Source organism: Poecilia reticulata, linkage group LG2 (assembly GCF_000633615.1).
Source record: "Poecilia reticulata strain Guanapo linkage group LG2, Guppy_female_1.0+MT, whole genome shotgun sequence".
In the NCBI taxonomy this organism is placed as follows: domain Eukaryota; kingdom Metazoa; phylum Chordata; class Actinopteri; order Cyprinodontiformes; family Poeciliidae; genus Poecilia; species Poecilia reticulata.
The window spans coordinates 32,390,352-32,416,055 of NC_024332.1; the positions used below are offsets into that span (position 1 = coordinate 32,390,352).

The window sequence follows — 25,704 nt, forward strand, 5'->3', positions numbered from 1 at the left end:
TCAGTTGGTGTGCAATGAATCTAAAATGTATGACAGTTTAATTTTTATCATTACAGTATGGAAAATAATTAACTTTATTACAATATCCTAATTTTTTGAGAAGGACCTGTATATAAAGGGAGAAAAAAAGTGTCAAGTCAACAGTTTAGGATGTATGACGATTCTAAATCCCTCTCCACCTTTTCTCTCTCTGTGTCTGTGTGTGTGTGTGTGTGTGTGTGTGTTCACGTTGACCTGCAGCGTGGACCATGATGCTTCTGCACATTCTCACTGGTCAAACTGCTCCCGTTCTGTCCTGCGCTTTCTCTGCTGACGGAGAGCTGGTGGTCTCTGGGTGAGAACCTCATCACACCAACACAAGCATGTTAGCATGTTTTGCTAACATGCTAACTATAAAGAGTATGTGGACGTGGACAAAATTGTTGGTACCCCTCTACTGATGACCAAAAAGCTCACAATGATAACTGAAATAACTTGAAAATGAAAGTAAAGTAATAATGAACTAAAATTTACTGATAATTAATCAATGACAATCAGACATTACTTCTGAAATATGGTTAAGCAGAACTGTTTTCAAAAAAAGTAACTAATGAAACAGGCCTAGACTAAATTGATGGCACTTCTAGAAGAAAAAAAAATTGACAAGTTTTTACATAAGTCTTTAATTTACAAGCTAACATCAGAGCTGTAGGTTGTGTCAGTCTCTGATATCCATTGCTGATCATTAAAGGCAGTTTGTTGCTCCATACGTAATTGCATTACTGTTTATCAGCTTTCCAATACATTGTTGAATGCCTTTGCTTCTGTGAAGGATTTTTATGTTTTTCTTGTTTTTTTTTATTTGTGAGTAAGCAGCAGATGCTACTGCTGAGTGTAGACCTTCCTGTTCTCTCAGTCAGCCACAGGAGGAATGTACTTTATTGCAAAGCTGCTGTTGGCTCCTTCTGTTGCTCTTGGCTGGAAGTCAAACACACTGAAGATTAATCTGTTTCTTATTCTTGTCTTCCTCAGTTTTTATAAACTCATACATGACTACATGATTAATCTGTGATGTAAATGCATACATATGGATTCTGAACACGAGGTGACCTTATTTACCGTAATTATTACAGGTCGGTGGATAAAAGTGTGACGGTATACGATGCCGTAAGTAATATTCCCAAAGTGTCTTTTTTTTTTAGTTCCTTCTCAGTTCACAGTGATATAAAGATGACTTCTGAATCAAACATGTCTCGTCCCTGTAAATAAGAACTCAAAACATTCCAGTTGAACAGTTTGCACTTTGTTCACAGAACCTGGGAACCCTGCTCCACATTTTGAAGCAACATGAYAGGTAAATTACCCAGCCTCCTGCTGCGATGCAATCTCTGCAGCTCTCAGCCAAGCAGCAAAATATGGAGCCCCGGCGTTTCAGATCAAAATGTGCGATTTTTGCTTGATTAGTTTCTCCCAGAAGCGCTGGGTGCAGTGATGCAACAGTGTATTTCTGCTTTCTGCACAGTCATTGATGTGGCACTGCAGGTAAGAACCATCAGAGCGCTTTGAAGTGTTTGAAAGGATTTAGGGATCTCTTTTTTTTTTTTTTTTTTTTTTTATGGCTGAGGGAAACAGATTTTTGAGGCTGATCTCTTCCCGTGCCACTTTCAGGTTGTCACAAACACCCTTCACTTTCCTGGTATCTCGTCTTCCTATAGATATGTGACAGCGGTCGCTCTGTCTCCTGCCTTTGGCCTGATGGCAACCGGCTCAATGGACAGATCAGTAAATGTGTGGAAGATTGGAGATGGATATGAAGAAACTGGTAAATACTGTTGCAGTTGAGTTTGACACTTTTTAATGTCTTGAATAAACCTGTATTTTAAAATTTGATGGAAAGAGAACCTCAGAAATCACTGCCTGCATAGTTAAAGTCCAAAGTTYCTACTTGCCTTCAAGAGGAGTTATGATGTTTATATTATGATATTGCAGCTGGATAGACGATCACTGCTCCTCATAGAGTTGTTGTAATGGAGGCAGGGTTAGGGAATGCTGTAAGCAGGATCATGAAGTGAAAGAAAACATGCATTCGATAGACATCTGAACAGCTCCTCCATCTGCCGTTCGCCAGCATGATGTTGATAAAACAAATTCCCTCTCCTCTAAAACCTGTCTTTTAATACTCCTCCGCCGCTGCTGCGCCACGTCTTCGCTTTAATCTYGTTTCTTTCTCCCTTTTCATACAATGAACTTATTTCCTTTCATGTTTTTCTGCAGCGGCTGAATCACAGCAGGCGCCATGTCAAGGTAAATAACCGTCACTCTGTTTTTCTGTCTGAATCCATCAAGTATTCAGGCGATATCTGGATTTATTTGAATGTTTTATGGTAAAACTGCAGTTTGTGCACATTGCTCACGTAGCGGTGTCTAGGACAAGCATTAAGACTTCATTTGTTGACCCCCCTGAAAAATATCTTCTTTTCGTGTGTCTGACTGGAAAATAAATTTGGGGCTAGTATTCTTTTTGAACACAAATTCCATTTGTTGTTCAAATCTTGCTACAGCCCATATAGTCCGACTTATTTATTTCAGCCACAGCCAAGGTTTCTGAGGTAAACACGGCAAACGATGCGCAACACGTTGAAATGCTGAACAGGTGCTTGCTCCATAAATCACCAGTGCTTTATAAAACTATTTTAAAGCCTTTGAACTCTGTTGACTTGCAGCAAGAAGGTTCTGGGTTTGAATCCTGGTTTAGGGTCTCTGCGTGTTCTTTCCGTGCATGCATGGCTTCTATACTGGTATTCTGGTTTCCTTCCACAGCGAAAAATCATGACTAATAACAACAATCTGAAAAGTGTGGCCTATCTCTTAAGATGTATCGACAAGATTTTCACATCTATTTCGAACTGCTTTCACCATCAGTTTGGATGGAGAGAGTCTCTAAAACGTTAAGGTTTCCTACGTCTTTCCACAGATCCTCAATTAGATTTAGATCTGTAACTTTAACTTGTTCTGGGGCGTGAGCTCTCTGCTCATCATCAACTCTSATCGGTTTCCCTGTGGGATCTGAAGGAAATTGTCCTACAACGTTCTGCTGCTGATATTCAGGGCTGGTTTTCCACCACACACACTGTGCAGGTCAGAAAAGTGCATTTTAGTTTTGCCTAATCAGAGCGTCTTCCATGTGTTGCTGTGTTCTCTATACGGTTTGCAAACTCTAAAGAAGGCTTTCCATGCCTTTCTTTTTCAGATAACGTTTCTCTTGCTACTCTTCCACGAAGGCCCGATTAGTGCAGCGTATGACTAGTGGTTGTGTTAACAGATTCTCCCACCTAAGCTGTTGAGGTCTGAATACCCTCCAGCTGCCCTGTGGGCTCTTGGTTCCTTCTCTTTCAATAATGCTGTCCTTACATACATACAAATATATTTAATGAGATGTCCTATTTTTTAACTCTAAGGYACGTTCATAGATTTTTTTTGTTTTCTTTTCTTTTTAAAAGTGAAACAAAAAGACTAAGATCTGAAGGATGCAGTCTGGAACTGCTGTGGCTCCAATGAATCTTCCYTGCTTCTGGCATAGTGTTCCAATGAGTCAGCCCCCTAGACTTTGAGACTCCAGATGATGCACTCTATCAGCCAGGATTACACCAAAAAAAGGCCTCTTGCTTTCCTCATGGCTGCACAAACCTACAAAGTTAGCATTTCCCCCATTCACTTTAAGTGTTACGTCTTGGGAAATCTTTGCTTTTGTGTAAACTACATCACTGTAAAAGCTTCTTGACAAAAAAATTTAACTACGCTGTTAAGGATTCTAGCTGTCCTTTACTAAACTGTTCTATAAAGATGCCACGTACAACAAAAGTTTAAAGATTACAGATCTAAAAAAAATATACTCTTATCGTGGCTTGAATGAGCGTTGTGCTCGGGTTTCTGTGCCTTCACTCAATGAAAAAAAACGTGGATGAGATAAAATGTTAAAATTACAGTAGAAGGACTTGATTTAAAATTATTTTACAACTGTGTTTGTGGATCTTTATGGGTGGGTGCAGATGAAAGTAATCATCGCTCCCATATCGGATCATAGGGAGTGTGTCCTTTCTGTCGAGATTGGGAGGAAACTGTTTGTTTGCAGGAGATTGGGCTGTAATAGCTCAGCACTTCCTCCTAGCCTGTTGTGTTTTTTGTGTTTTTTTCTTTGCAGGAAGGAAACTGCCAGGTCACTCCAGGCTGCTGCTTGCTGATTGGACAGAGGAGGATGTGCAAAGCTGGCTGTGCGAAGAAGGACTGGATGAACTCGTCATGATTTTTAAAACCAACAATATTGACGGGTCAGAGGTGAACCACATGAGCAGGGAGACTGTGACTGAGCTGGGAATAGGTGAGGACAGAGAATACCTGATAGGATTAAGAAGCACCTTAGTGTTTCTCATAACAATTATTAGAACAATTTAAACATTGTTCCCAAAAAATGATTCGATCTGTAGTGACAACATTCCCAGAATTGGATGCTTTCTTCCGTAGAGCTTGATGAGAGTTGAGCTAAAATGTCCAGAGCGTCTGCATAGCTAGACATGAGATTATGCATTTTTGTGTCATTGTCGAGATTTAGAAACTTATTCTTGCATAGAGTTTGGATAAAATATGTAATTTTGTCATATTGTTTGTTATCGTCAGAGCTTGCAACAGCTCAGAAACTTGATGTTGCTTTCAAAAATGATTTAGTGGTGTTGCTCCTGCTACCACTCTGTTCTGCATGTCCTTCAAAACAGTAGACAGGAAGTTAGCTGAGAGCAAACACTCTCCAGATCAGAAACATTTGACCTGCTCCCCTTGTGCTGTTTTTGWATTAAAGTCAAACGATCAAGGATAAATGCTAAGTTTCCTAATTGATTCATGTAATGTTACTAGCTATTTCTTTCACATCAGCAAGCTTTAGGCTTTGGCCTCTGCTTGTCAGATTTGTGACTTTATCTAACACTGCAAAGTGGCCAATAATTACTGTAGCCCGAAAATTTATCTCAAACTATTTGCATTTCTGTTTTATGCATCTAAAACCCCATAAGGCATTTCTTAAAATGAGCCATTCAGCATTAATCACTTCATCAGTTTAATTTTGTGGGGTTGGTGTTAAAGGTAAAAGCAGAACCAAAGTCTCATTTCAACTTTCAAATCGTAAACTTTTTCTTTCACACATTAGTGTTAAAACATAGAACTTCTGTCTCAAACGCACACAAAAAAACCATCTGATTCTAATGACAAAACTCACTGCATTTACAGTCCTGACTGTACTCAGACCAAAACCCATTTTGTTTGCTTTAATTGTGAAGCAGCAGACAGCAAGCCAGATTCGCATGCTGCTCAGAGATTCAAAGCAGGCCCCATACCATCGCTGCATGTTTAGTATGGAGGACAGCTCTCATCATTACCGCAGAAGAAATGGACAGATTGGCACATTTTTTGTCATGCTGTGCGACCTACATCCCCACAGTACAACACGTTATTTTCTATGCATGCAAATAGTGTGTGCATTTGCATAGGCTTACACTCACCCTCTCTCTTTCTCGTGCACACACACACACACACACACACACAGCAAGTGAGATTTCCGTAAACTTTATGAAATATTCATTTCGCTCCCATCCACCCACCCACCCCCACTCCGTCAAATGATCAATCTAAATGTAAAGTGGACGGTATAGTACTTGTGATGAAAGATGCTGGAGTGTATAGAAATCCTAAACGAAGTATTACTTTGAAGTGCAACTTTTCTAACATTGTTTATTAGCTCAGTAACAACTTGAGGGGTTCGAGGGGTTCAACCTGATTGAATTATGTTATTTTTTCAGCGTGATCCAGGCTGGCTGTACTGCTGTCTTCTGTTGCTTGTTTTTTTTTTGTTGTTTTTTTTTTTTCTCAACACATTAGCATCTGAGCTCCCTTGTTGACATAATCATAAGCTGGATCAACACTTGATGGGTTAACTGGTTCATAGCAACACATTTTTTTTTTCTTTTTTTCTGTAGGACTTCAGTCTTTTTTTCCTCATCCGTATTGATTTCCTGCTTTATGAAGAGTAAAGGCGCTATTCAGTGCAGGACTAGTTTCTGTCTTATAGAAGTTGATTGGAATGATGTTTTCAGACTAGAGGCTGAATAATTTCTCCTTGAACAGAGGTAAAATGCCTACGAGTGCAGCCTTGGTACATCATTGCTTTCACTGCAACATGTTGGAGAGCAATACACAGTCAGGAGCATCAGGTTATATTCAATAGTCTCTGTTCAAATAGAAATGATTTTTCCAACAGACCAAAATGTACCACAAAAAATGGTATTTCAAATTATTTCTTTATAGACAGTTTTCAAGAAATGGGAACTGCTTTTTTTTCTCCTTGTACTTAAGAGATAAATTAAAATCTAGGATCTGGAAGAAGAATGCTTACAGAATATGGTCTTTATGATTCTTTCTTTGCTCATTAATGTTCTCCAACAAACCAATGAAGCGTTCGCAAAACGGCTGGATTTTTTTTATGTTAAATAACATAAAATAGTTATTTATAATGAGCTGAAGTATGAAAATGATGTACAAGTGTGAATACTTCTGTAAGTAAGACATGAACAAATGTTTTCTTTATCTTTGTGTACAATTCAGCTCCAAACCTTGTTACAGTGACCATCAAACTATGCCTAACAGATTGCATGAGCAAGTCCTGAGCACTGGTGATAAAAATACTTTTCTGAAAAGGCTGCCGAGTTTCAGAAGTTAAGCTCAGGCCATATAGATTTTTGCTCTTGCCATTGGCACAATCCACATTTCACAAATTGAGAGAAAATGTTTTTATTTGCTAAACAGGAGCAAACTATAAGCTATGACAAAGAGGATGGATGATACAGCTCCGGCAACAACCTAGTGAGTCTAAAGATGCACTTGTGTCCCCAACAGGATGCCTGTAGTTTTTCTTTCTCCATGTTTCACAAAGTTTATTTTCTACCTCAAAGAAATGGGAGCGTAGAACAGAGTCTGAGTATCTGAAATCAATGTGCTTAAAATTTTACAAGGTGAAGAGAAGCACAAAAAATAAAATAAAGTGCCCCAGTATCTGTCCACCTAGCAAGCTAAACATCTATATGTCCGTTTTAATTAATTTTCTTAAGATCTATCGCATAAATTAATGTAAAACGAAAGCAGGGATAGGTTTCTGACAGATTTAGACATTGGGATTGGGGGCTACAAATGATACAGAGTAACAAGTGGCACACACGATGGCAGTTCATATGCACTAAAAATAATAGATGCAGTTCATATGCACTAAAAATAATAGATGTGGTTCAGATGGAGGGGATCAAATGGCACATGGGAAGAAAGTGGCATCTTTCACATCTCTTCGTATACAAGCAGCAGGAGGACCTGCTTAAGGGACTTGCATTTTTAACAACCTCTAAAGCAGTGGTTCTTAACCTGGGTTCGATCGAACCCCAGGGGTTCGGTGAGTCGGTCTCAGGGGTTCGGTGGAGCCTCTGCCGCGGAGATAAACACACACTTGTGTAAAGTCGTGATGACGCGCCGCTTTGCCATCACTTGCTGCAGAGGATTGCGTTACATTGCTTAGCCAATCAGATTGAAGGAGCTGCACTCTCAGCATGGATTTGAGCTTGTGTCTTTCAGCAAAACTCACCGTTTTTACCAAATTCTATAGTCTAGGGTGGGTGGAGGGGTTGAGAAGGGTTCGGTGAATGCGCATATGAAACTGGGGGGTTCGGTACCCCAAAAAAGGTTAAGAACCACTGCTCTAAAGCAATCATCAGCAGTATTTGGTTTAATTTGTATTTTAGTAGTTTTAGTATTTGTTTAAATAAGAATATATCATTGTGAGTTGGGTCAAACATTTTGTTTCCTTTCAGAAACTTCTCACTATATAATTGGCTGGAATTTTAGCCCAATGCTTCAGACAGAACTGGTGCAGGGGATCGGGTTCGTGGGTCGCCTTTTTCACACAGTTTTCCAGCTCAACCCACAAAGTTTCTTTGAGACAGAGACTGAGAACAGGGGTTTTGTGATTGTCTCTCCAAAACTTAACTGATTTGTCAGTGTGCTTCAGACCGTTATCCATTTGGAAGACCCAGGTGTTCTCTAGCTTCAACTTCCTAGCTGATGTCTTGAGATGTTCCTTCCTCAAATTGACAATGATATTTGTAAAGTACACCCATCCTTCGTGCATCAAAACCCCACTCATGATTGGAAAATCACTCCAATTTTATTTTCATCAGACCACAGGATATGTCTTTGTAAAAAAATAAGATCTTTGTTCCTTTGCCTWGCCTTTAAAATGAAACTAGAAACGTGCATGGTGTTGCATTAGTGCCATGCAGGGAAAATGGGTTTAAATATGTTGAATCATTCAGTGCCCCTATTGTAATAAAATTGTCAAGACTTTAAAAGTCATGCTAGAAAATGTCACTGCAGCTGCTGTTACTGCCTGAATGAGACATGCTTCTCTGTGGCACGGACATTACCCACAGACACGCAACTAATCATGTGCAGCCATAAAGGTCGGCCTTCCCTTTTAGCTGTTCGAGAAATTTGCTGCAGATGACAAATTCAAAGGCTGCCGTCAGGAGGCGGAGACATGCAGCTGCGTGTAGGGAGATTTTTTTCCTCTTTTGGACCTGCTGGATGTATACCTCTCAGGCAGAATGAGAGGAGATGTTAAGTTGCCAGAACTGAGGAGCAAAACGTCTGGCTCTTTGTGACTCAGCACAGATTTCTGATTTTTGTTAAGTCAGTTTTAGTCGGTCTGCTGTGATTTTGATTACTTAGCTCAACAGAAAGTAACAAGAAATTAAACTGAGCTAATGTTGGAAAAGAAAAATTCAGAAATGTTCATTTTCAAATTCATACTGATTGAAACCATCTGGTTGTGGTTTTGCAGAGTCTGTAGGTCTTCGTGGACGTCTCCTGAGGAAAATCGAGGCCCTGAAGGCGGAGCAGAGCGGCTCAGAAGCTCCGGATGAGTTTCTGTGTCCAATCACCAGAGAGCTGATGAAGGATCCAGTCATAGCTGCAGGTTTGTTCACATTAAAAGCAGAAAACCGTTGTCCCCTAGCGTGCGCTTCATCAGACACGGTAACTCAGTTCTCTGCCACTGCGGTGGTTCTCAAACATAAACCGGGCATCTGTCCCACAGATGGGTACTCCTACGAACGAGAATCCATCGAGAGCTGGATCCGAGGCAAGAACAAAACAAGCCCAATGACCAACCTGCCCCTGCAGACGACTCTGCTGACCCCCAACAGATCCCTGAAGATGGCAATAACCCGCTGGAAGTCCAGTCAGTAAACCAGCAGCTCATTTTACATTTTCTGAAATGTCACAGGTACTTAAACTACTGTAATTGCCAGAAAGGTAATAAGTGTTCTCATTACTGAGTCAGTTTGCTGCTTTGTTGAGTTTCACTTTAGAAACTGATATAGAAAATTGCCAGATTTATTTCAGATATATTAACCAGTCAGCTTGTTTTTTTTTTTGTATTATACTGTAGAGCTTTTCAATGTTACAATGAAACAACGTAAATATGATTCTAAAGATAATTTACTGAATTCAGCACTTTGAATATTTATTAGAACTTTGATCAAAATGAGAAAACAGTTTATTACAGGAATTTAATTCCAAGAGTGAGTCTGTTAATTTTGTCTAAAAACTTCAAAATAAAATCAGTCAGAAAATCTGAATACTTCAGAATACCAATAACAAAATATTTTTTTATGTAGATTTGTTAGCCTACAGGCTGGGGCTTCTGTTGCATGAATTACTGCATCAATGCTGTGCGGCACGAAGTCAATCATTTTGTCTAGAGGCTAGAGTGTTAAGGAATCCAAGTTGTTTTGCGACCTTAATGTTCAAATGAGGCGCAACGATTAGGACTTTGGACCACTGAGCAGCAGTCCTGTCCCTTTTTCTCACTCTTAAAGTAGTTCCAGGTTTAACAGTGGCTTATCTCAAAAAATGCGACACTTGTAGACCCTCTCTGCACTTCCACTTTCAGTGAGAAAAAAAAAATGTCTCAACAGTGCATGTAAACTTCTGGTTTTAATTGAATTTTACATGCAGTTGAAATCAGAATTTTTGTATGAAAACTACAACTCACAAGACGGCTTGTAGTCAACCTGCAGTTGCCTTGTGTTGCCACAGATGGTGCTCTGCATTGTAATGTTGTCCTTTTTTTATAATCTGTTTAATTATCTTTGTATATTTAGACATTTTAAATACTGCAATAATAATCTGTATGTATTTAAGACAAAAACCCAGGAGACAGATGTTTTTTTGTTTTTTTCCCCCCCTCAGTGGGTCTTTATTTCGCGCTCGCATGGTGGCAGTAATGTTCATTACAGTATGTGATCACGGCTAATAAAGCTCACAATACTGAAAACATGGTAACAACTGCATTTAACGTACATCATAAAATAAAGCTAATGGCACCGAGCCCCCAAACCACCTCTATTTTTTTAAGATATTCCTGTTTTTCTGTTATATAAACTGCAACTGTAGCATGCGTTGAATTCTCAATACTGAGAGTCAAATGCCTTTGTAGCTGTGCAAAAATAACTATATAAAATATATTGCTTTTACAATTAACCAAGCCATTGGCACTGTGAATAAATTAACTAGACAGCAACAACAAGCAGATACAGAAAGGATTCAGTGTTAATGGTGGCTTATGCAATGTACAAATTTATATTCAACACCATTTCAACAACATTGTGCCTAAAACTCAAAATACACAAGTCTGAACTTGTCAATACACTCAACAAAGACCTTCACTAAAAAGAAGAAACAGTACATATTTATATAATATACACATGAGGATCTATAACATCCTTCGTAAGTCACAGGAATGCCCATCCCTTAGTTGTTCTTTCAGACGTTTCTCAAAGTACTCAGACGTCATCACTTTTAGCACACAGTGTGGTGTTAATATTGCTGATTTTTAATTTCTAAGCCAACTGGATTCTACTCAACTGAACAGACCGACATTCAGAAATTACAGTAATTGGTCAAAGTCTCAAATTATTTTAACATTCAGACTAAAATGGTTTTCTGTTATATTCCCCTTATGTCCCAAAACGGACTTATCTCAAACCCTCAATTTCACCGTATTATTTGGTAGCTCACCTTGCTCATCTTTTTGTCAGTAGAACCACAACTAATACATTTTTGCCAAAGTGTTTTCACTCTACACCTTATGTAAAGTCGCTCCAAACTACTCAGTGAGGAAACAAGCACACATCACTGTATCTGTGTTAGAGTAGAGCTGAACAGGAACTGATCACAATTTTTTCCTTCAAGAGTGGTTATGACAACAAATGACCTTCAAACTCTTCGGACATTCTTAAACAGTTGCTTAAAGCAATATAAAACATTGCAACAAATAAATTACAAATTATTTAGACAGAATGATTCACTCAACCATGTCACCTTCACATTAACCAAATAAAACCAAAGTGGTGCTGATTGTGCTGTGTTTTTTTTTTTTTTTTGTGCTACTATAACATTAAAAGATTGTTAAATGGTAACAATCTCAACACTGAAGCAAAGGGAACTTTAAAAATGATTGCATCACCAAAAACCACCAAACTCAAATAAATGTTTAACATTTTATGTTTTGTGTTAGTTCTAAGGAATTTGGTGGGGCAAAAGGAAAACTTAATTGAATTTTTTTTATTTTTTTATCCCACTCGTTTGCCTGTTCAGACTCAGGAAATGTACTCTCAAATGACTCTGGGAACTCCAAGATTGTAATCCCATAGAGAGGACTGTAGCAACAAAATCATTGGTTGTAGTTTTGCTGTCAGAAATGACGCTGTATGTTATGAGCTGGTCCTTTCTTCTCCCCTCCAAAACTTAAGTCACGATGGTCAAAGTTCACTGATTACACATTTACACAAAGCTTGGAGTGACTTTACTTTGCTTTTGAATAATGAGTTTCATTCATTTGAACCTTGCTGATGTGAAAGGTGGAAATCTGTGTTCTGAGAGATCACCAATGCAACAATCAGCAGCATTCCTGCAAGAGACATAAATGACATGAAACGGTCCAGTAGACCTCAAATTTGAAGAGAAAATGTGTTGCATAATCACAGCATTATTATTCCTCTGCCAGGATGAGCTGTAATCTACCAAATGTTAATGTCTTCCTTTACTATGACACGTTTAAAGTGTTAAAAGCTAGAACCGAATCATACTTAAAGAAGGACCCGACAGGAAGTCTAGAAAGAGTTTTTCTCTTTTTAGTAATGAATTTTATTTTATTTTTTTTATGTACAAGTGTKTAAAAAGTGAATAGGTCAGAAACCTTTTTGAAACTAGCCACTCAGCACCATAGATGTGATGAACACATTTTAAGCCTAACTGCTATGTTCAGTAATAACATATTGTAACTGTGTGAGCCGTTGGAGCACTTGCTTGGCCTAAGTGTGTGCAACGTGCTCCGTGTCTCGCTGCGCCGATCAGGATTGTACGTCGTGTCCGCAGACCTTCAGTGCAATGTTTCCAGCTTGGCTGAACGACGCCGGACATGCTGTCATGTAACACAAGCTGCAGACCAAGAGGAACAAAACTCTCAGCTGCTCGTTTGTATGCACAAGCAGCCAGCAAACAGCACTCCTTAAAATCTCGGGTGAAATTGGAATCTGTCGCTGGTTTAAAAAAAAAACACAAAACAAAACAAAAAAAATATCTGTGTCTCATTTTAGATTTTTTGCTTGTGTGCGTTGTGGACGGTGTGGAGAGATGAACCATTTCTACACATTCGACTCTATAAAGGATCGCTTTGGTTTCATTGAAGCTACATGAATGGCGGGATTATCTCGGCCCAGGCCAGGCTGCTTGGAGTTACCGTCTATGAAAGTATGCGGCATGGCCAGCGCTGGCTTGGACTCTTTGTAGCAGTTGGCCACTTGGCAGAACTTCTCCAATTCCTTGGCATGCATGCCATTGTGTAAGCAACTCATCATGGCGCCACCCTGTGGCAGCGGCGCTTTGTGCTGCTCCTGGTAAGTGCTCACCGATTTGCCGTAAGACAGCTCACAGTCGACCGGCTGCAGACCCATCGTCGACACGTTGTGGCACATCAAGCCGTCAGAGGAGTGGTTAAACCAGCTGCGACTGACGGACTGAAGGCTAGGATGGCACGGCTGCTGTTGCTGCTGAAATCGAGCCGTTTTGTCAGTTATGCCCATGAACGGTCTGGGTTTATACTCCCCAGCAGCGCTGCCCTGCTGATTGTGCTTTTTCTCTGAGATTTTGCTGCGGACGTCGGGTCCCAGTTTGCCGCTGTCCGACAAGCTGCTGCTGGACGCCAGGCTGCTGGTGGAGCTGGACACGCGCATGCTGTTGACGCTTCCTCCCTGAGGTCCCGCCGCAGCAGCATCGTGGTTCCCCAAGTGTCCCGGGCCGGAGCAGGCCAAGCCCTCCAGAGAAGAAGCAGAGTGGGCAGACAGCCTCTCCGGCCCCAGAGCTTTGGAGGAGCTGCAAGATATGTTCGAAGCCTGGGAAGAAAGCAGGCTGTCTCCGTCACAACTCTGACCCATGAAGGAGGAAGCAGCCCCCAGCAACATGCGGTTCTCGTACACTGGCTCATCAGCCGGAGCAGCCAGGGGGCTTATGTCAATACCGGGACCTGGCTTCAGCTTGCTGGACATGTGTCGGCTGGGCAACGGGCTGGAGGGTGCGTACTGAGATTTGCCCCCAGAAGAGCGGCCCCCCACGGCCTGCATGGAAGTCATGTGCTGATTGGTCTTTATTATCTGAGCCTGCTTGGTGGGCTGCAGGACCAGCGCCTGCTGGGCCAGCGCCTCCCGGTGCTCCCGAGGGTATCGGTGTGGGGGGAGTCTGCTGGGGCCCGGAGGGGAGGTGGGCGTCGCACAGTTGTTAACAGCTGCGGATTCTCTGTTGAAGGAGAAACTGTTCTGGGACCAGCAGGCCTCACCTGTCCTGTCACGCTTCAAGGCCACTGGCTCCTCCTCATCGTCCTCCTCCTCTTCCTCCTCCTCCAGAATGTCTCTTTGGGCTTCCAAGCTCCTCGCCGGCCTGTGCTCTGATGGGTCAATCTGGCTCTCATTCTGCTCTGGATCAGACTCGTGGCCTCCTGATGCCTGGCTGCAAGCAGCCGAACCTTTAGTCTGCGCTCTCTGCATCTGTTTGCACTCCTCCTCAACTCGAGCCAGGAGACGACGGATCTCTCGATTATTCGGACACAGTTTGGCTGCTTCGTGCAGGTCGGCCAGGGCTGCACTGAACTGTCTGTGAACAGAAGARGCGGTGTTACCGGATACACATCACGGATGATTAGTTACAGCTGGTTTGGGTGTTGAATAGTTTACCTGCTGCTTCTTTTAGCTCTGGCTCTGGCATAGTAGGCCTCGTAGGATTTGGGTTTCAGCTCCAGCGCTTTTGTTGCAAATTCCTCAGCCATCCCAAAATCCTACAAAAACAAAATAGGATTTTACAAAGAAAATGTAAAATTATAAACAAGCTCACCCAACACTTTTTTTTTTTTCTTCAGCATCCGAAGCTCCATCTGTTCCTATCAAAGCAGTTTTAAATTATGTGTGTACTTCTAGTGACTGTCAGCCACACCCAGAGCGAGCTGTGTGGCTGTTTATTCAGAACTTTATAAGCTGTGCACATCAGTCTGCTGATCTAACAACTGAGTTTTCTATAAAACGATCCAGATGCTGTTTCACCCTTCACCATAGCATTCGCAGCAAATGAGAGATTGCACAGACTCCTGCAGCTCTTGCTTTGTCAGCCATTTAAATTGGGTGTGCCCACTGTGTTTAGATATCCCCTGAAAGACTTGAGATCCAAACAAACCACCAAGTTTTATGAAGACATGATTATCTTGAAGTTTTGTCAACAGACAAAACTTGAGTTGTTAACTAACCGGTCAGAAATACAAAAATCCTCACTTTTTCTGATCAGTGAATGCACTTTGGAAAAGTGCTAAAAGTTCACGCTTACAACACTCTTCAGTGTGAACGGTGTTGCTGAGTAAAAACTCAAAGATAGTTATTTATAGAATCAGTAGGGGCTTTATTAAGTAAAATCATTGAGATGTTTAAAAAAAAATGTCATTATATGACCGACATTTATTTAAGCTTTGAACTGGTGAGCGAGAGCAAGACTTTCAGCAGATAACGGGAAGGCCGAATAGAGTAAAGCAAAGTTGCTTTGTCTTATTCTTTTCGGCTTTTATCCATTTATATCAAAACATAATAAACATGCTAATGTTTGACTAGCATGAAAGCCAAGTGCTTTGCATGAAAAAGAGTCAATGTTGGGGGAGCTTTCTGACCACAGGCTCTGCTGCCCGGCTGAGTTAATTATGAGGGATGCAGTCACAATATTGATGGAAAATATGTATTGCTGATAACATATCGTGTTCTTAAAGTATTCTGCATATTCTTAAGTAGAGAATCCATGCAACTTGTCTACATCACAGACACCTGGTAAAGTGTACAGTAGAAACTCACAGGAGAGAAGCATCTGAGCTGCTTGGCTCAAATCGCCTGCTGCTTCGCAGAATGCGATTACATAAGCAGCTGTTGGAAAACAAATGTCTTTCCTATTGGACTATGTCTGTAAAACCAAAGTCATTCTGCAAAAATAATTAGGAGGAATAAAACAATGCAAAGACCATTTAACTTCTCCCCAATGTTTTCTTTTCGGTCATCTAAAAAAAAAAAAAAAAACAGGAAAAGTCTCAATCACCCAAGTTTTTATTTCGAGTCTGGCAATTTTAAAGTGTCTAATCAGAAGACTAAGCATTTTAGTCCTCCGTCTCCCCTTCATTCCAATCTGAGTTCATAAATCTTTGTAAAATAAGCTTAGGAATTTGTAGACAATTATTAATAATTTCATTATACTAACAAAAATCTGGCAATCTGGCCTCTTAGTTTATTGAGTGGTCTTGATAAAACTAACAGATCAGTGATTTGAGGATAAAGACAGACTTACATTGGTTTTTCTGCGACACCGGGAGAGATTGAGATACAAAGAGACCCTCAGGTCTTTAAAAGCCTTCAGGTCATCACCAAAGCCTTCCCGAGGAAACTTCCTGAGGGCGTACTGGTACCTCTGGGCCGCCTCTTTCATCTTCCCTTTCTGGAGTACACAACGAGGTCAGACGTGCAACAGCAAAAAACAGAAAAAAAGAGCACAGGACCAGGAGGAAAAGTGAGAAAATGTGGGAGAGAGGGATACAGTGAGGAATTTAGCAGGTATTCCCTTCAGCATCTGTTTTCTTACTCCTTTTTCCTCTAATCAATCACAGGTTTAATACAAAGGCAAGCTCTAACACAACGCAAATAAGTTGCATCTGACAAGCAGCTTTTGTGACAAACCTCACTCTGTTAAATGTCAACCATCGATCACGAGTTCCTCACAACTCACTTTCTATACCACAGAGATCATCATGAATAAATCGAGCTCCGGTTCATGTTTCTCTTCGGAGAAACAATCTTGACATTATCAGCTAGCCCCATAAATTAAACGTCTCTTTTTCAGGAGTAATAAGGACGAATTCATTAAAACAGCACTCTACACGCAGCCTTTTACCTTGTATAGCAGGTTTCCCTCCTCCATCAGCTTCTGCAGAAGAATGATGAGGATATCAGGCTTGGAAGTAGCCATGGCCCAGGCAGCATTCCCTGTGGAAACGCAAAGCATCCTGTGAAGCGTTTTTTTCCTTCGTGGCAAACCAAGCATCAGCGTATTCTCTTGAAATTGGTACAAGTTAGAGTTACCTAAAGATTGTACCTGATCGATCGTAAGGAGACGTTCTGTAGCCTTAGTTTATTGAAGGCAGTTAGGAAAGAATTGGGAGAGGGAGAGGTAAGACAAGCGAGTCGTCATTTGCATCGAGGGGAAAATGTGTTGCTAACTGCAGCGTGACAATATGCAATTATGTGTCACTCAGCCTGAAATGGGTTTTGTGTTTGCAGCTGCAAATGCACGGGGAGCAAATTTAAATGTTCGGCCCATTATCAGTTTTGTTCTGAGATGGCAGAGAGCACCGCAGATAAGCGACGGGCTCTAGATAGCTTCATGAAAGTCATTGGGGTGACAAGTCATTCTTAAAGTTAGGGCAGCAGCACACGAGGAAGAAATGGACCCGACACACACACACACACACACACACACACACACACACACACGCACGCACGCGCGCACACACACACCACACACACATGCACGCAAACAAACTGAAGATTTAGTGAGACATGCAGCGACAGGAGCAGTTTTTTCCCCACAACATTCCTCTACATTTGTCTGGGATTATTCTTAGAATCATGAGATACCGAGAGACACAAACAAGCTGGAGACAAGAGGGCTTTTCTGTGTTTACCAAAAGATGTGAAACAACCCAGAAAGCCAAAGAAAACTACATGTACCAAATGTCAAACACTAAATTTCTGTCGACCTCAACATGGGGATGTGTTTGTTAGAGAGGAGCTCCTACCCAGCTTGGCCCCTTTCTTCAGCAGAGTCACCACCACTGACGTGTTCCTGCACCCGATGGCCCGGTCCAGAGGTCTCATCCCACTGTGGTCCACATGCTCTATCACTGCTCCTCTTTCCACCAAGTACTGGACCTACAGGACCACACACACACACACACTTATACCACAAACTTCCATAACACATGGTTTATTCACTTTTTTTTTTTTCAATGTTTCATGATTTTCCAGAGAAATATTTAAAGATGTTGCAGTCAAACTTAGGTCCAGAAAGGGATTAAATGAAACATTTGTTGTGAATTTAGTCGTAGTCAAGCTTTAAATGTGAAACTTGCAAAGATGGATGGATGACATAGTATGACGGATGATAAATTGATGGATGCACAAAAGGGTTTTTTTTATATTTGTTTACTTTGTAAATAAATAAACAAATTATTATCACCTGTTCTACAATTATCTGAGTAATGTCCACCCAGGAGGCCTTAACGTGTGTTTCATTATTTAAACATCAGAGTTTTAAAACAGCAGTAAAAAAAATTATGAAAGCAATTTTTACCTAAAATGACAGACAAGATTGTTGTGGAAGACGAAGCAAACAAATTTAATGTAAACGCAACCATGTGATTCTTTAAAGCAAAATCCAGCATAAACGTGCACAGACAGAAGCATGCTAGGTTTAAAAATTGTGATATTTGTCATGTGGATCAGGCTGATGGGAACAAAGTCTGGAAAAATAAATATTCCTACATTTTCTATTTTTTTCCASACCTGGAAGAAACTTCAATTTAGTCCTTTTCCAGATTTCCAAACTGCTGGAGAACCCTGATAACATCATTAGCCATCACAGCTTCACTTACAATCTCAGCATCTCCGTAGAAGGCGGCGAGGTCCAGCGGCGTCCGTCCGTTTTTGTCCGTGTGGTCGATGACCGCACCTTTCTCCACCAAAAACTGCACCACATTCTTATGTCCTTTCAAACACGCCCAATTAAGAGGCATCAGTCCCTCTTTGTCCATCGAAGTTAAAGAAGCACCTTTGAGGCAAACATTACCACACAGGTTATTCTTTCGCACTTGGGTAAACAGACATTCATCTTAGTGATGTAGAGTGATTGGTGTTTACCTTTAGACAGCAGGAACTCAACGGTACTCAGGTGACCCTCGCAGGCAGCCACCATGAGCAGCGTTCTTCCCTGCTTGTCGCTGATGTTAATGTCAGCACCATGTTGCAGCAGCAGCTCTGCAATCTGAAAAATGACCAAAAACAAATAAACAGTTTAATTTAGCATGGACAATGACTTCATCCAAAATCAGTGCTGTGATGCCTTGATGCAGCAGAGTCACTGCGGCAGGTTACTGTGAGTGGAAACAGTTTATCAGGAACAAACAAGCAGCTCAGCACATCATACCTGCCAGTGTCCCTGTCTGACAGCGCAGAACAGGGGAGACACCCCCCGCCGGTTCACCTGCTGCACCACCGCCCCCTGCTCCAGCAGGAAGCCGCACACCTCCATCTTCCCCCGGCCTGCAGCAGCTGTCAGTGCTGAATTACAAACAGGAAGAAAACAAACAGGTTTGTCAGAACTTAGAAATCCACAGGAAGGATACCGAACCCTACAGAAGTATTCATACTGCCTGAGAATTTTCACATTTCTTCATGTTTTTTGTTACAGCCACAAAGTGCAATGCATTTTATTAGACTTTCAGGTGACAACCTTCACCTTTAAAACATGAAAACGTGAAAATCCAAAAAGAATGCAAATTTATTCAGCCCTCGGCTACTTTGGTGTCCCTAAATAAAACACAGTGAAGCCAGTTTTATTTCTTCATTAGTGACTAAAATCTATCGGTGTCCAAATTAATTATTTTTCACCTTTAATCTGAAGAATAAGGGTGAAGTAATCCGAGGCTTCACAGGTCACAGGTCAAGCCATGATTGAAAATGGAAACAGTATGACCAGACTGTAGACGTGCCAAGATTTGGCCATGCATCTAAACTGAAAGAGTAAACAGGAAAAGCAGCCAAGTGGCCAAATTCAACTCTAGAGAGACTTTGCTTAGATTCATGACTCATGTGGCAAGAAACTATTAGTGGTAAATTCCACAAACTTGACCGGTGTGGAAGCGTGACAATAAGAAACCATTGAAATCATTGTAGTTTGGCATGTGCCATGTAGGAGAAACGACAACCGTGTGGAAGAATGTACTCTAGTTGCATGAGACCAAAGTTTCTGGCCTAAATGTGAAGGACAAATAACCTACCACATCTTAGGAGAACACCACGGTGGTCACATCAAATCCAAATGAAATATGTCGGCATTTGCATTTGTACTATGACCAATTGTGGAAAAGTACAAAGAGTAAGAATAGTTTTGCAAGTTATACTGCTGAGAACCAATGCCTTAAGTTGCAACAGAGGGCGTTGGAAAAAGGAAGGTTTGGCTATAAAAAAGTAACTCCCATTCTTCACAAGCTGAAGACATGCGGCTAATTGAGTTTAAATCAGATAATGTTTGTGCTTATTAAAACTCATTAAATTCTTGCCTCGTATTCCCCAGACCTCATAGACAGAGTCGAGGACTCAGTCATTTCATGCACCAGCAGACAAACACAAGCCGACAAAGTCAACCAGCTCTGTTAAACACACACTCCTGTTTGCGTTTTAGGTCTTCTTCAAACCACCGTTCTGACGGAAAAAAAAACCAACAGCTCAAGCAGTGAATTACTATGAAGAGGAGACACAGTTATAATGTTGGATGCTTACGGAGAACAGATGGATCGGTCCTAAATGAACGCCGGTTCTCCAAACAGAGCGAGCTCCACCAGAGGAACRGGAGCAGGTCTGTTCTCACATTCACCTCGGAGACGAAAGGTGCCGCAGAGCCTCCATGTCTAACTGACATCATCCATCTGGATGAACAGTCTCCCCAGCCAAAAACAACCCCGCCTGCCATCTGTTAAAAACGTGGATATCCTCACACAGTTCACACATGGGAACAATGACTCTGAAACAGCTAAACTTAGCCTGGGCTCCAGGGAGCAACGCTAGCGGCGCTCTGGGAAGGTGCACGCTAGTTTACAAAGAGCAGACACGAGAGCAGCTGTTGACTGATGGCTGTTTATGCACATCTCATTCAGTTATTTTCAAATATTCWGGCCAAAAATGCTAATATTTATGTAAGTAATAAGAGTAATCTCAACAGCACTTCCATTGCGCAATACCTGAACTTTTTTAAATTCCTAATCCGCAGAGAGGGAGCTCATTTCCGTGACTTGGTCTCTAAATGTTCATGAGTTGACATTCTAGCAATGTTGATAAAATGTTGTTGATGTTAATGAATAATAAAATGAAAAAGTTKAACTTTTTCGCTAACTCTAAAAGAAAGTCAAGTGAAAAAGTAGTTCTTGCTTTTTTATAACTGAATATTTTTTGAAAATGACAACCAGAGAAGGTTCAAGGACCATCACAAACATTTACGTATACAAAATGAGATGACGCCCTGACTAGAAATATAGCAGATGATGAAAAGCAGAAAACAAAACACCATGCTACAAATACTGTCCTTACTTAGCAGCACACTCATCTAAAAGTTGAGAATTTAAATGACCAAAGTGTGAAAAGTGTTTCTGAGCCCAGTGATATCTTTCCAAGTCTCTACTGAGTGACAGTCTGCAGCTGTAGGTCGTCACTTAGTCATATTTCTTCATCTAAACACAAGGGTTCATGGCCGTGTTTTCACCTATAAACAAAGCAGCAGGAAACGGCTTCCTGTACAGAGGATCCGAAAAGAATTCGCAGTGCTTCAGTTTTTCCACCTTTTGTTTTGCAACAGGCTCTTTCCAAATTTAATTTAAATAATCTTCCTCCAAAATTTTACATACAAATACCCTATTATTACAGCGTGGAAAAATGTTTGTGGCTAAACAATCAAGGTACTCGTAGCAAAAAATAAAAAKTCTAAATGTGTTGTATATCTTTCACAACTTCTTTCTCTTTTTCTTCCAGCAAACCAGCTTGTTGGTATTTGCTTTAAACCCGGTTGTTGAAACAAGAATGATYGTCTGCATTTAAATCACCTCTTCTTTGCATAAAGAGGAACTGCACTGCATCCTAAAAAAGGGATTTTAAAAGACGGCGCTTGAACCGAGGAACGATCTGATCTGCCTCTATTTAAACATAGTGGGATCATTTGCATAAGTATGCAATATACCACCGAAGTTAAGTGTGACAGGAGGTCTCACAGGTTGTTATCAGGGAGGGTTTTCAGAGACAAAATGAATGAATGATTTCGATCAAGATATTTGAGAAACTACACTTGCTTTTGAGATTTCAAACATCAGAGCAGGATTGGATTAATACACCTGCAGCCGAGAGGCAGAAGAAAGACGAGAGGCCAAACTGAAATTTAACTCATTGATAAGTGCTAAAAATGTGGGCGTTCAAAACACGCCGCCAGATCCATCCAGTCTATCTTCAGCCAATTTGTTTTCACTGATTAARTAATTCTGAATGCAGATGAGCTGAGATGTCCGACAGGTAAATGCGCAAACATACATGTACATGGTGAAGCTACTTCGTAATATATTTACATGGTACATTATTTTAGGAGGAAGAATACATTTGGATCACTTTGAAAGCTGAGTGATAACATCTGCTTTTCTGTCTGCACTGTAGATGAACRAAAAATAGACAGCATGATCACTATTTCATGTAAAGGTTTGTGTAGCGCCAGAGTCAGAAAGTAAAATAAATTCACAGTTATTAATTCAGTTTCAATATGAGACCTAAATGACACAACGTTCCATCATCTAGGAATGCAAAAAAAAAAAAAAAAACTATGTGGCCAGCCGGAGCTTCTCCGTTTCAAGTCAGTTGGATTCTGCTCAGATTAGATCATGTTTCAAGTTAATGTTACTGCAGGGCTCGATTCTGGTGCAGTAAAAAAAGAAAGTGATATGTTAATATTTCTGGAGTGGACTTGTAAAATATAAACTTCAAACTATAAAGCAAGGGTAGCAGGTAGCTGTTTTTGTAAATGCTGGTCTCATGTTACCGAGTCTCCTGTCCTGTTAARGTTCGTGACAGATTCAAGGAGAGCAGCTATTGTGCCATAAAAATCCTGCAAGAGAGATTGTGTTTCTAAGAAAGCGAACATCTATAAAGTGGTGTTTAAATTAGGGGTAAAAAAAAGAGATTTATTTCCCAGAAAGTATCTTTACAGTCAGTTATTGTAGTAATTTCCTCACAGTTTACAAACTTTTTCTCAAGCTGAAATCCAGGACTAAATGTACCGTCTGGCACTTTGTAAGCCTCCTCCTTTTCCTTTAATCRAAGCTGACAGCTTATCAGGTCTACTTTGGTAACTTAACTTCATTTAACTACAAACAAACATGTTTTTGGTYCAAGATAATGCAGCACACATAATGTTCTGACATAAAGTCAAACAAACATTTGCTCTTAAATGAGAGGCAGCTATACATCAATCACTGAAGTAGAGCTACTAAATAAAGATGACCATCTAACTAAACAGATTTGAAACYGTTTTTGAATTGAGAGCAAACATATTTTATGGTTGCATTTAGAAAAATACTTCAATATTTATATCGAGCCTTCTTGCAGGGGCTCAAAAACAAGAGGGAAAAGTCCTCAGTAAAAACACCAGCAAAACTGCCGTTTATGGTCCAACTAGAAATCACTGGATAAAACACAAGATCTGGAAATATRATTGAAAATAAATTCAAGAGGTCACTTGAGTGGTATATAGTTTGTATGATTCAGAAACGGCTTTTTGTTGCCTGCCCTTAATAACCAAAGCACAAAGCAGTGACAGCTAAATTCTGACAGCTTAGAACCGAATAAGACACAAAGAAACTATTATTACCTTCCTCTCTTTTCAGGCTCAATTTTTATTTTGTTTTTATTTTTTTATGATCGCCCAGAAATAACTTCAAACACTGGTTTCAAACGTGCGAAATGGCTGTCGAACATTTTCACCTCAGAATGCAGACGTTCGGGGAATGAAAAAGAAGGCTGTGTTTTCAAACATCACAGTGGCTGTCACTGTGCATCGATATTTAGATTTATTTCAAGCTCCTAAACTGTTCACTTGAAAACAAAACTGATCTGCAGTTGGTGCTTCTCGTTTCAAATAACAAAAAAATATATAAAACTGAGGCTCGCCAGCACAATTCAAAATTCTTAAAGTACTTTTATTATAATAAATTACATAAAACATACTAAATGCTTCAATAATCTAATACAATGAATGAATCCTACTTTTAATAACATCTGCAGTCTCAAAAATATTCAACCGCTTGAACAAAATTCTTCACCTGTTTGAAAATCAGGCGTGATTTCAGGCACACATGTTGGAACTAGAAAAAATCTTCCTTAGTTGGCTCACGTGTGCATGAGATAACAAATAAAAGGGTTTCATTGCAAAGTCAAAGGAACATTTAAAACGTGCAGAGGAKAGATCATAATCTGTCACAAACAAGGTAAATGATACAAAAAGAAGACAAAATTCTCAGCATAACCCTATTTTTCCAGGTGGAAAAATAGTTTGGAATTTTAAAGGTACAATAGAAAAGCCACCTGGTGGCARGAAGAGGAAGTTATCAGTGGCCGCCACCAGATTCCTGAGTGGACAGRTGATCCCAAACTGCAAGACTGACTATGAAATACCCACAGCAAGATTTTGTGGGCTACATTTCTACAGTGAAGCTCATATGAAACGCTTAGTGCCTAACCTACCATTTTTAAAAAAACACAAACCACTGCTAGTACACACATTTTTTCCAGTAAACCTAACTTGCAACGAGAATTTATAAGTCAAACTGCATAGGCATCTATCTGAAATGACCTCAGCGAAAAGCAAAACTGCAAACTCTTTTGTTGTAGCATTCAATTACAGCAGCCAGGTTGAAAATGGTAAAACAGCAGGTCATCATACAAACGAGCCACATAATGCAAAAAGATTGATGAGGACATACCTGTCTCGCCCCACAGAGTGTCATGACTATCAATTTGCACAGCATGCTCATTTTTCAGCGCCAGCAGGGCTCTCACAACCTGCCAAAAAAGAAACGTAGATTAATGGCGTACCACTGCAGTATAAAATATCAAATAAACCTTCTATATGATGCAGCATGCAAAACTTTGAAGCAGAAAACAAAAACAACAACAAAAATCTGCAAATTATTATAAATGGATCAAAGCAGAACTGAGGAGTGTAGGTCCTCAAATAACCAAATAAAGGGAGTTTWATCTCTGTTTACTTTAAGCTGAGCATTTCAGCTTGATGAGAAATGCAAAACAAACCCAAAGCCTAAAAAAGCAGCCCAGTCTGCCGGCTACCTGTTGTGTCAAATAATTAATTCATCACCACTGAGAAAACTTGGCCCAACTTCCTCCATCTTCAAATTCATGAGAGCGTGCAGTTGGTTTGCTAAATTAATATGCATGCATGTTGGTCAGACCTGTGTGTGTCCCATGCTCGAGGCTGCGATCAAAGCCTGCTGCAGAGCTTTGTTCTTCAGAGAGGAGTCCTGCTGCTGCCCCTCACCGCTCCATTCAAGCTCCAGCAGGTACTGGATGATCTCGGAGTGTCCACGCAACGCGGCGTGGACCAGAGCACACTGGCCGCTCTTATCTACGTGATCCACCTGGCATAAATGCAAGATTCTTGGATTCATTGTGGAGAAGCAGAAAATGTGCTTTACATGCGAGGTAAATTTGGTGCAGCAGCCATAACCACCCGCTTTACTGCTGGAGACTGAAGTTGTGTAAATACAAGTATTGATGCCTGAGGATTTTTATTCTTTTTTTTTTTTTTTGTCTTGGTGCGACCACAGATTTTTATGTAGATTATGAGGAGGATTTTACATGATTGACAAACACAAAGTAGCCCTGTGAATCCAGAGGAAATTACACTTGTGTTTTTTTTCTCAAGCAAGCTTTTGTTGCCATTTCAGCATAATGCATTTTCTGGTATGTGTTTAACAGTCATCTAGAGAAACTGTTGGTCATTCTTTTTTTTTTTTTGCAAAGGAGCTCAAGCTCAGTCAGACTGAGTAGTGACCATATGAACAGCAATGTTTAAGTTTGACCACAGATTCTCAATCAGATATTTGAACTGGACTTTAAGTGGACCACACCGTGAACCCACATCCCGGTCAAGAATTATGACACTATTACCACTAAGTTACCAGTC

General features: G+C 40.5%; 2 protein-coding genes across 4 annotated transcripts in view; one reads left to right on the top strand and one right to left on the bottom strand.

The window, feature by feature from the left end:
• The window catches only part of LOC103461690 (WD repeat, SAM and U-box domain-containing protein 1-like), an 18,996-nt gene extending 7,541 nt beyond the window's left edge, over window positions 1–11,455 (top strand). Inside the window, exons 4-11 of one of the 3 annotated variants that reach the window (XM_017302429.1) lie at window positions 241–334; window positions 1,113–1,146; window positions 1,293–1,333; window positions 1,695–1,801; window positions 2,254–2,283; window positions 4,181–4,357; window positions 8,906–9,040; window positions 9,161–11,455. In XM_017302429.1, coding sequence (XP_017157918.1) covers window positions 241–334; window positions 1,113–1,146; window positions 1,293–1,333; window positions 1,695–1,801; window positions 2,254–2,283; window positions 4,181–4,357; window positions 8,906–9,040; window positions 9,161–9,312 — 770 coding nt within the window. In that variant the 3' untranslated portion in view covers window positions 9,313–11,455. Of the gene's footprint in view, window positions 1–240; window positions 335–1,112; window positions 1,147–1,292; window positions 1,334–1,694; window positions 1,817–2,253; window positions 2,284–4,180; window positions 4,358–8,905; window positions 9,041–9,160 lie in introns of all 3 variants that reach the window. The other 2 variants (XM_017302425.1, XM_017302427.1) reach the window with 2 other exon arrangements.
• Window positions 11,456–11,494: 39 nt separating this feature from the next.
• The window catches only part of tanc1b (tetratricopeptide repeat, ankyrin repeat and coiled-coil containing 1b), a 106,328-nt gene continuing 92,118 nt past the window's right edge, over window positions 11,495–25,704 (bottom strand). Inside the window, exons 15-26 of the mRNA XM_017309268.1 lie at window positions 25,628–25,631; window positions 24,971–25,296; window positions 24,485–24,563; window positions 18,901–19,034; window positions 18,615–18,738; window positions 18,350–18,525; window positions 17,495–17,627; window positions 16,792–16,821; window positions 16,591–16,682; window positions 15,991–16,137; window positions 14,355–14,455; window positions 11,495–14,274 (exon numbers count right to left, since the gene is read on the bottom strand). Coding sequence (XP_017164757.1) covers window positions 12,774–14,274; window positions 14,355–14,455; window positions 15,991–16,137; window positions 16,591–16,682; window positions 16,792–16,821; window positions 17,495–17,627; window positions 18,350–18,525; window positions 18,615–18,738; window positions 18,901–19,034; window positions 24,485–24,563; window positions 24,971–25,296; window positions 25,628–25,631 — 2,847 coding nt within the window. The 3' untranslated portion in view covers window positions 11,495–12,773. The remainder of the gene's footprint in view (window positions 14,275–14,354; window positions 14,456–15,990; window positions 16,138–16,590; window positions 16,683–16,791; window positions 16,822–17,494; window positions 17,628–18,349; window positions 18,526–18,614; window positions 18,739–18,900; window positions 19,035–24,484; window positions 24,564–24,970; window positions 25,297–25,627; window positions 25,632–25,704) is intronic.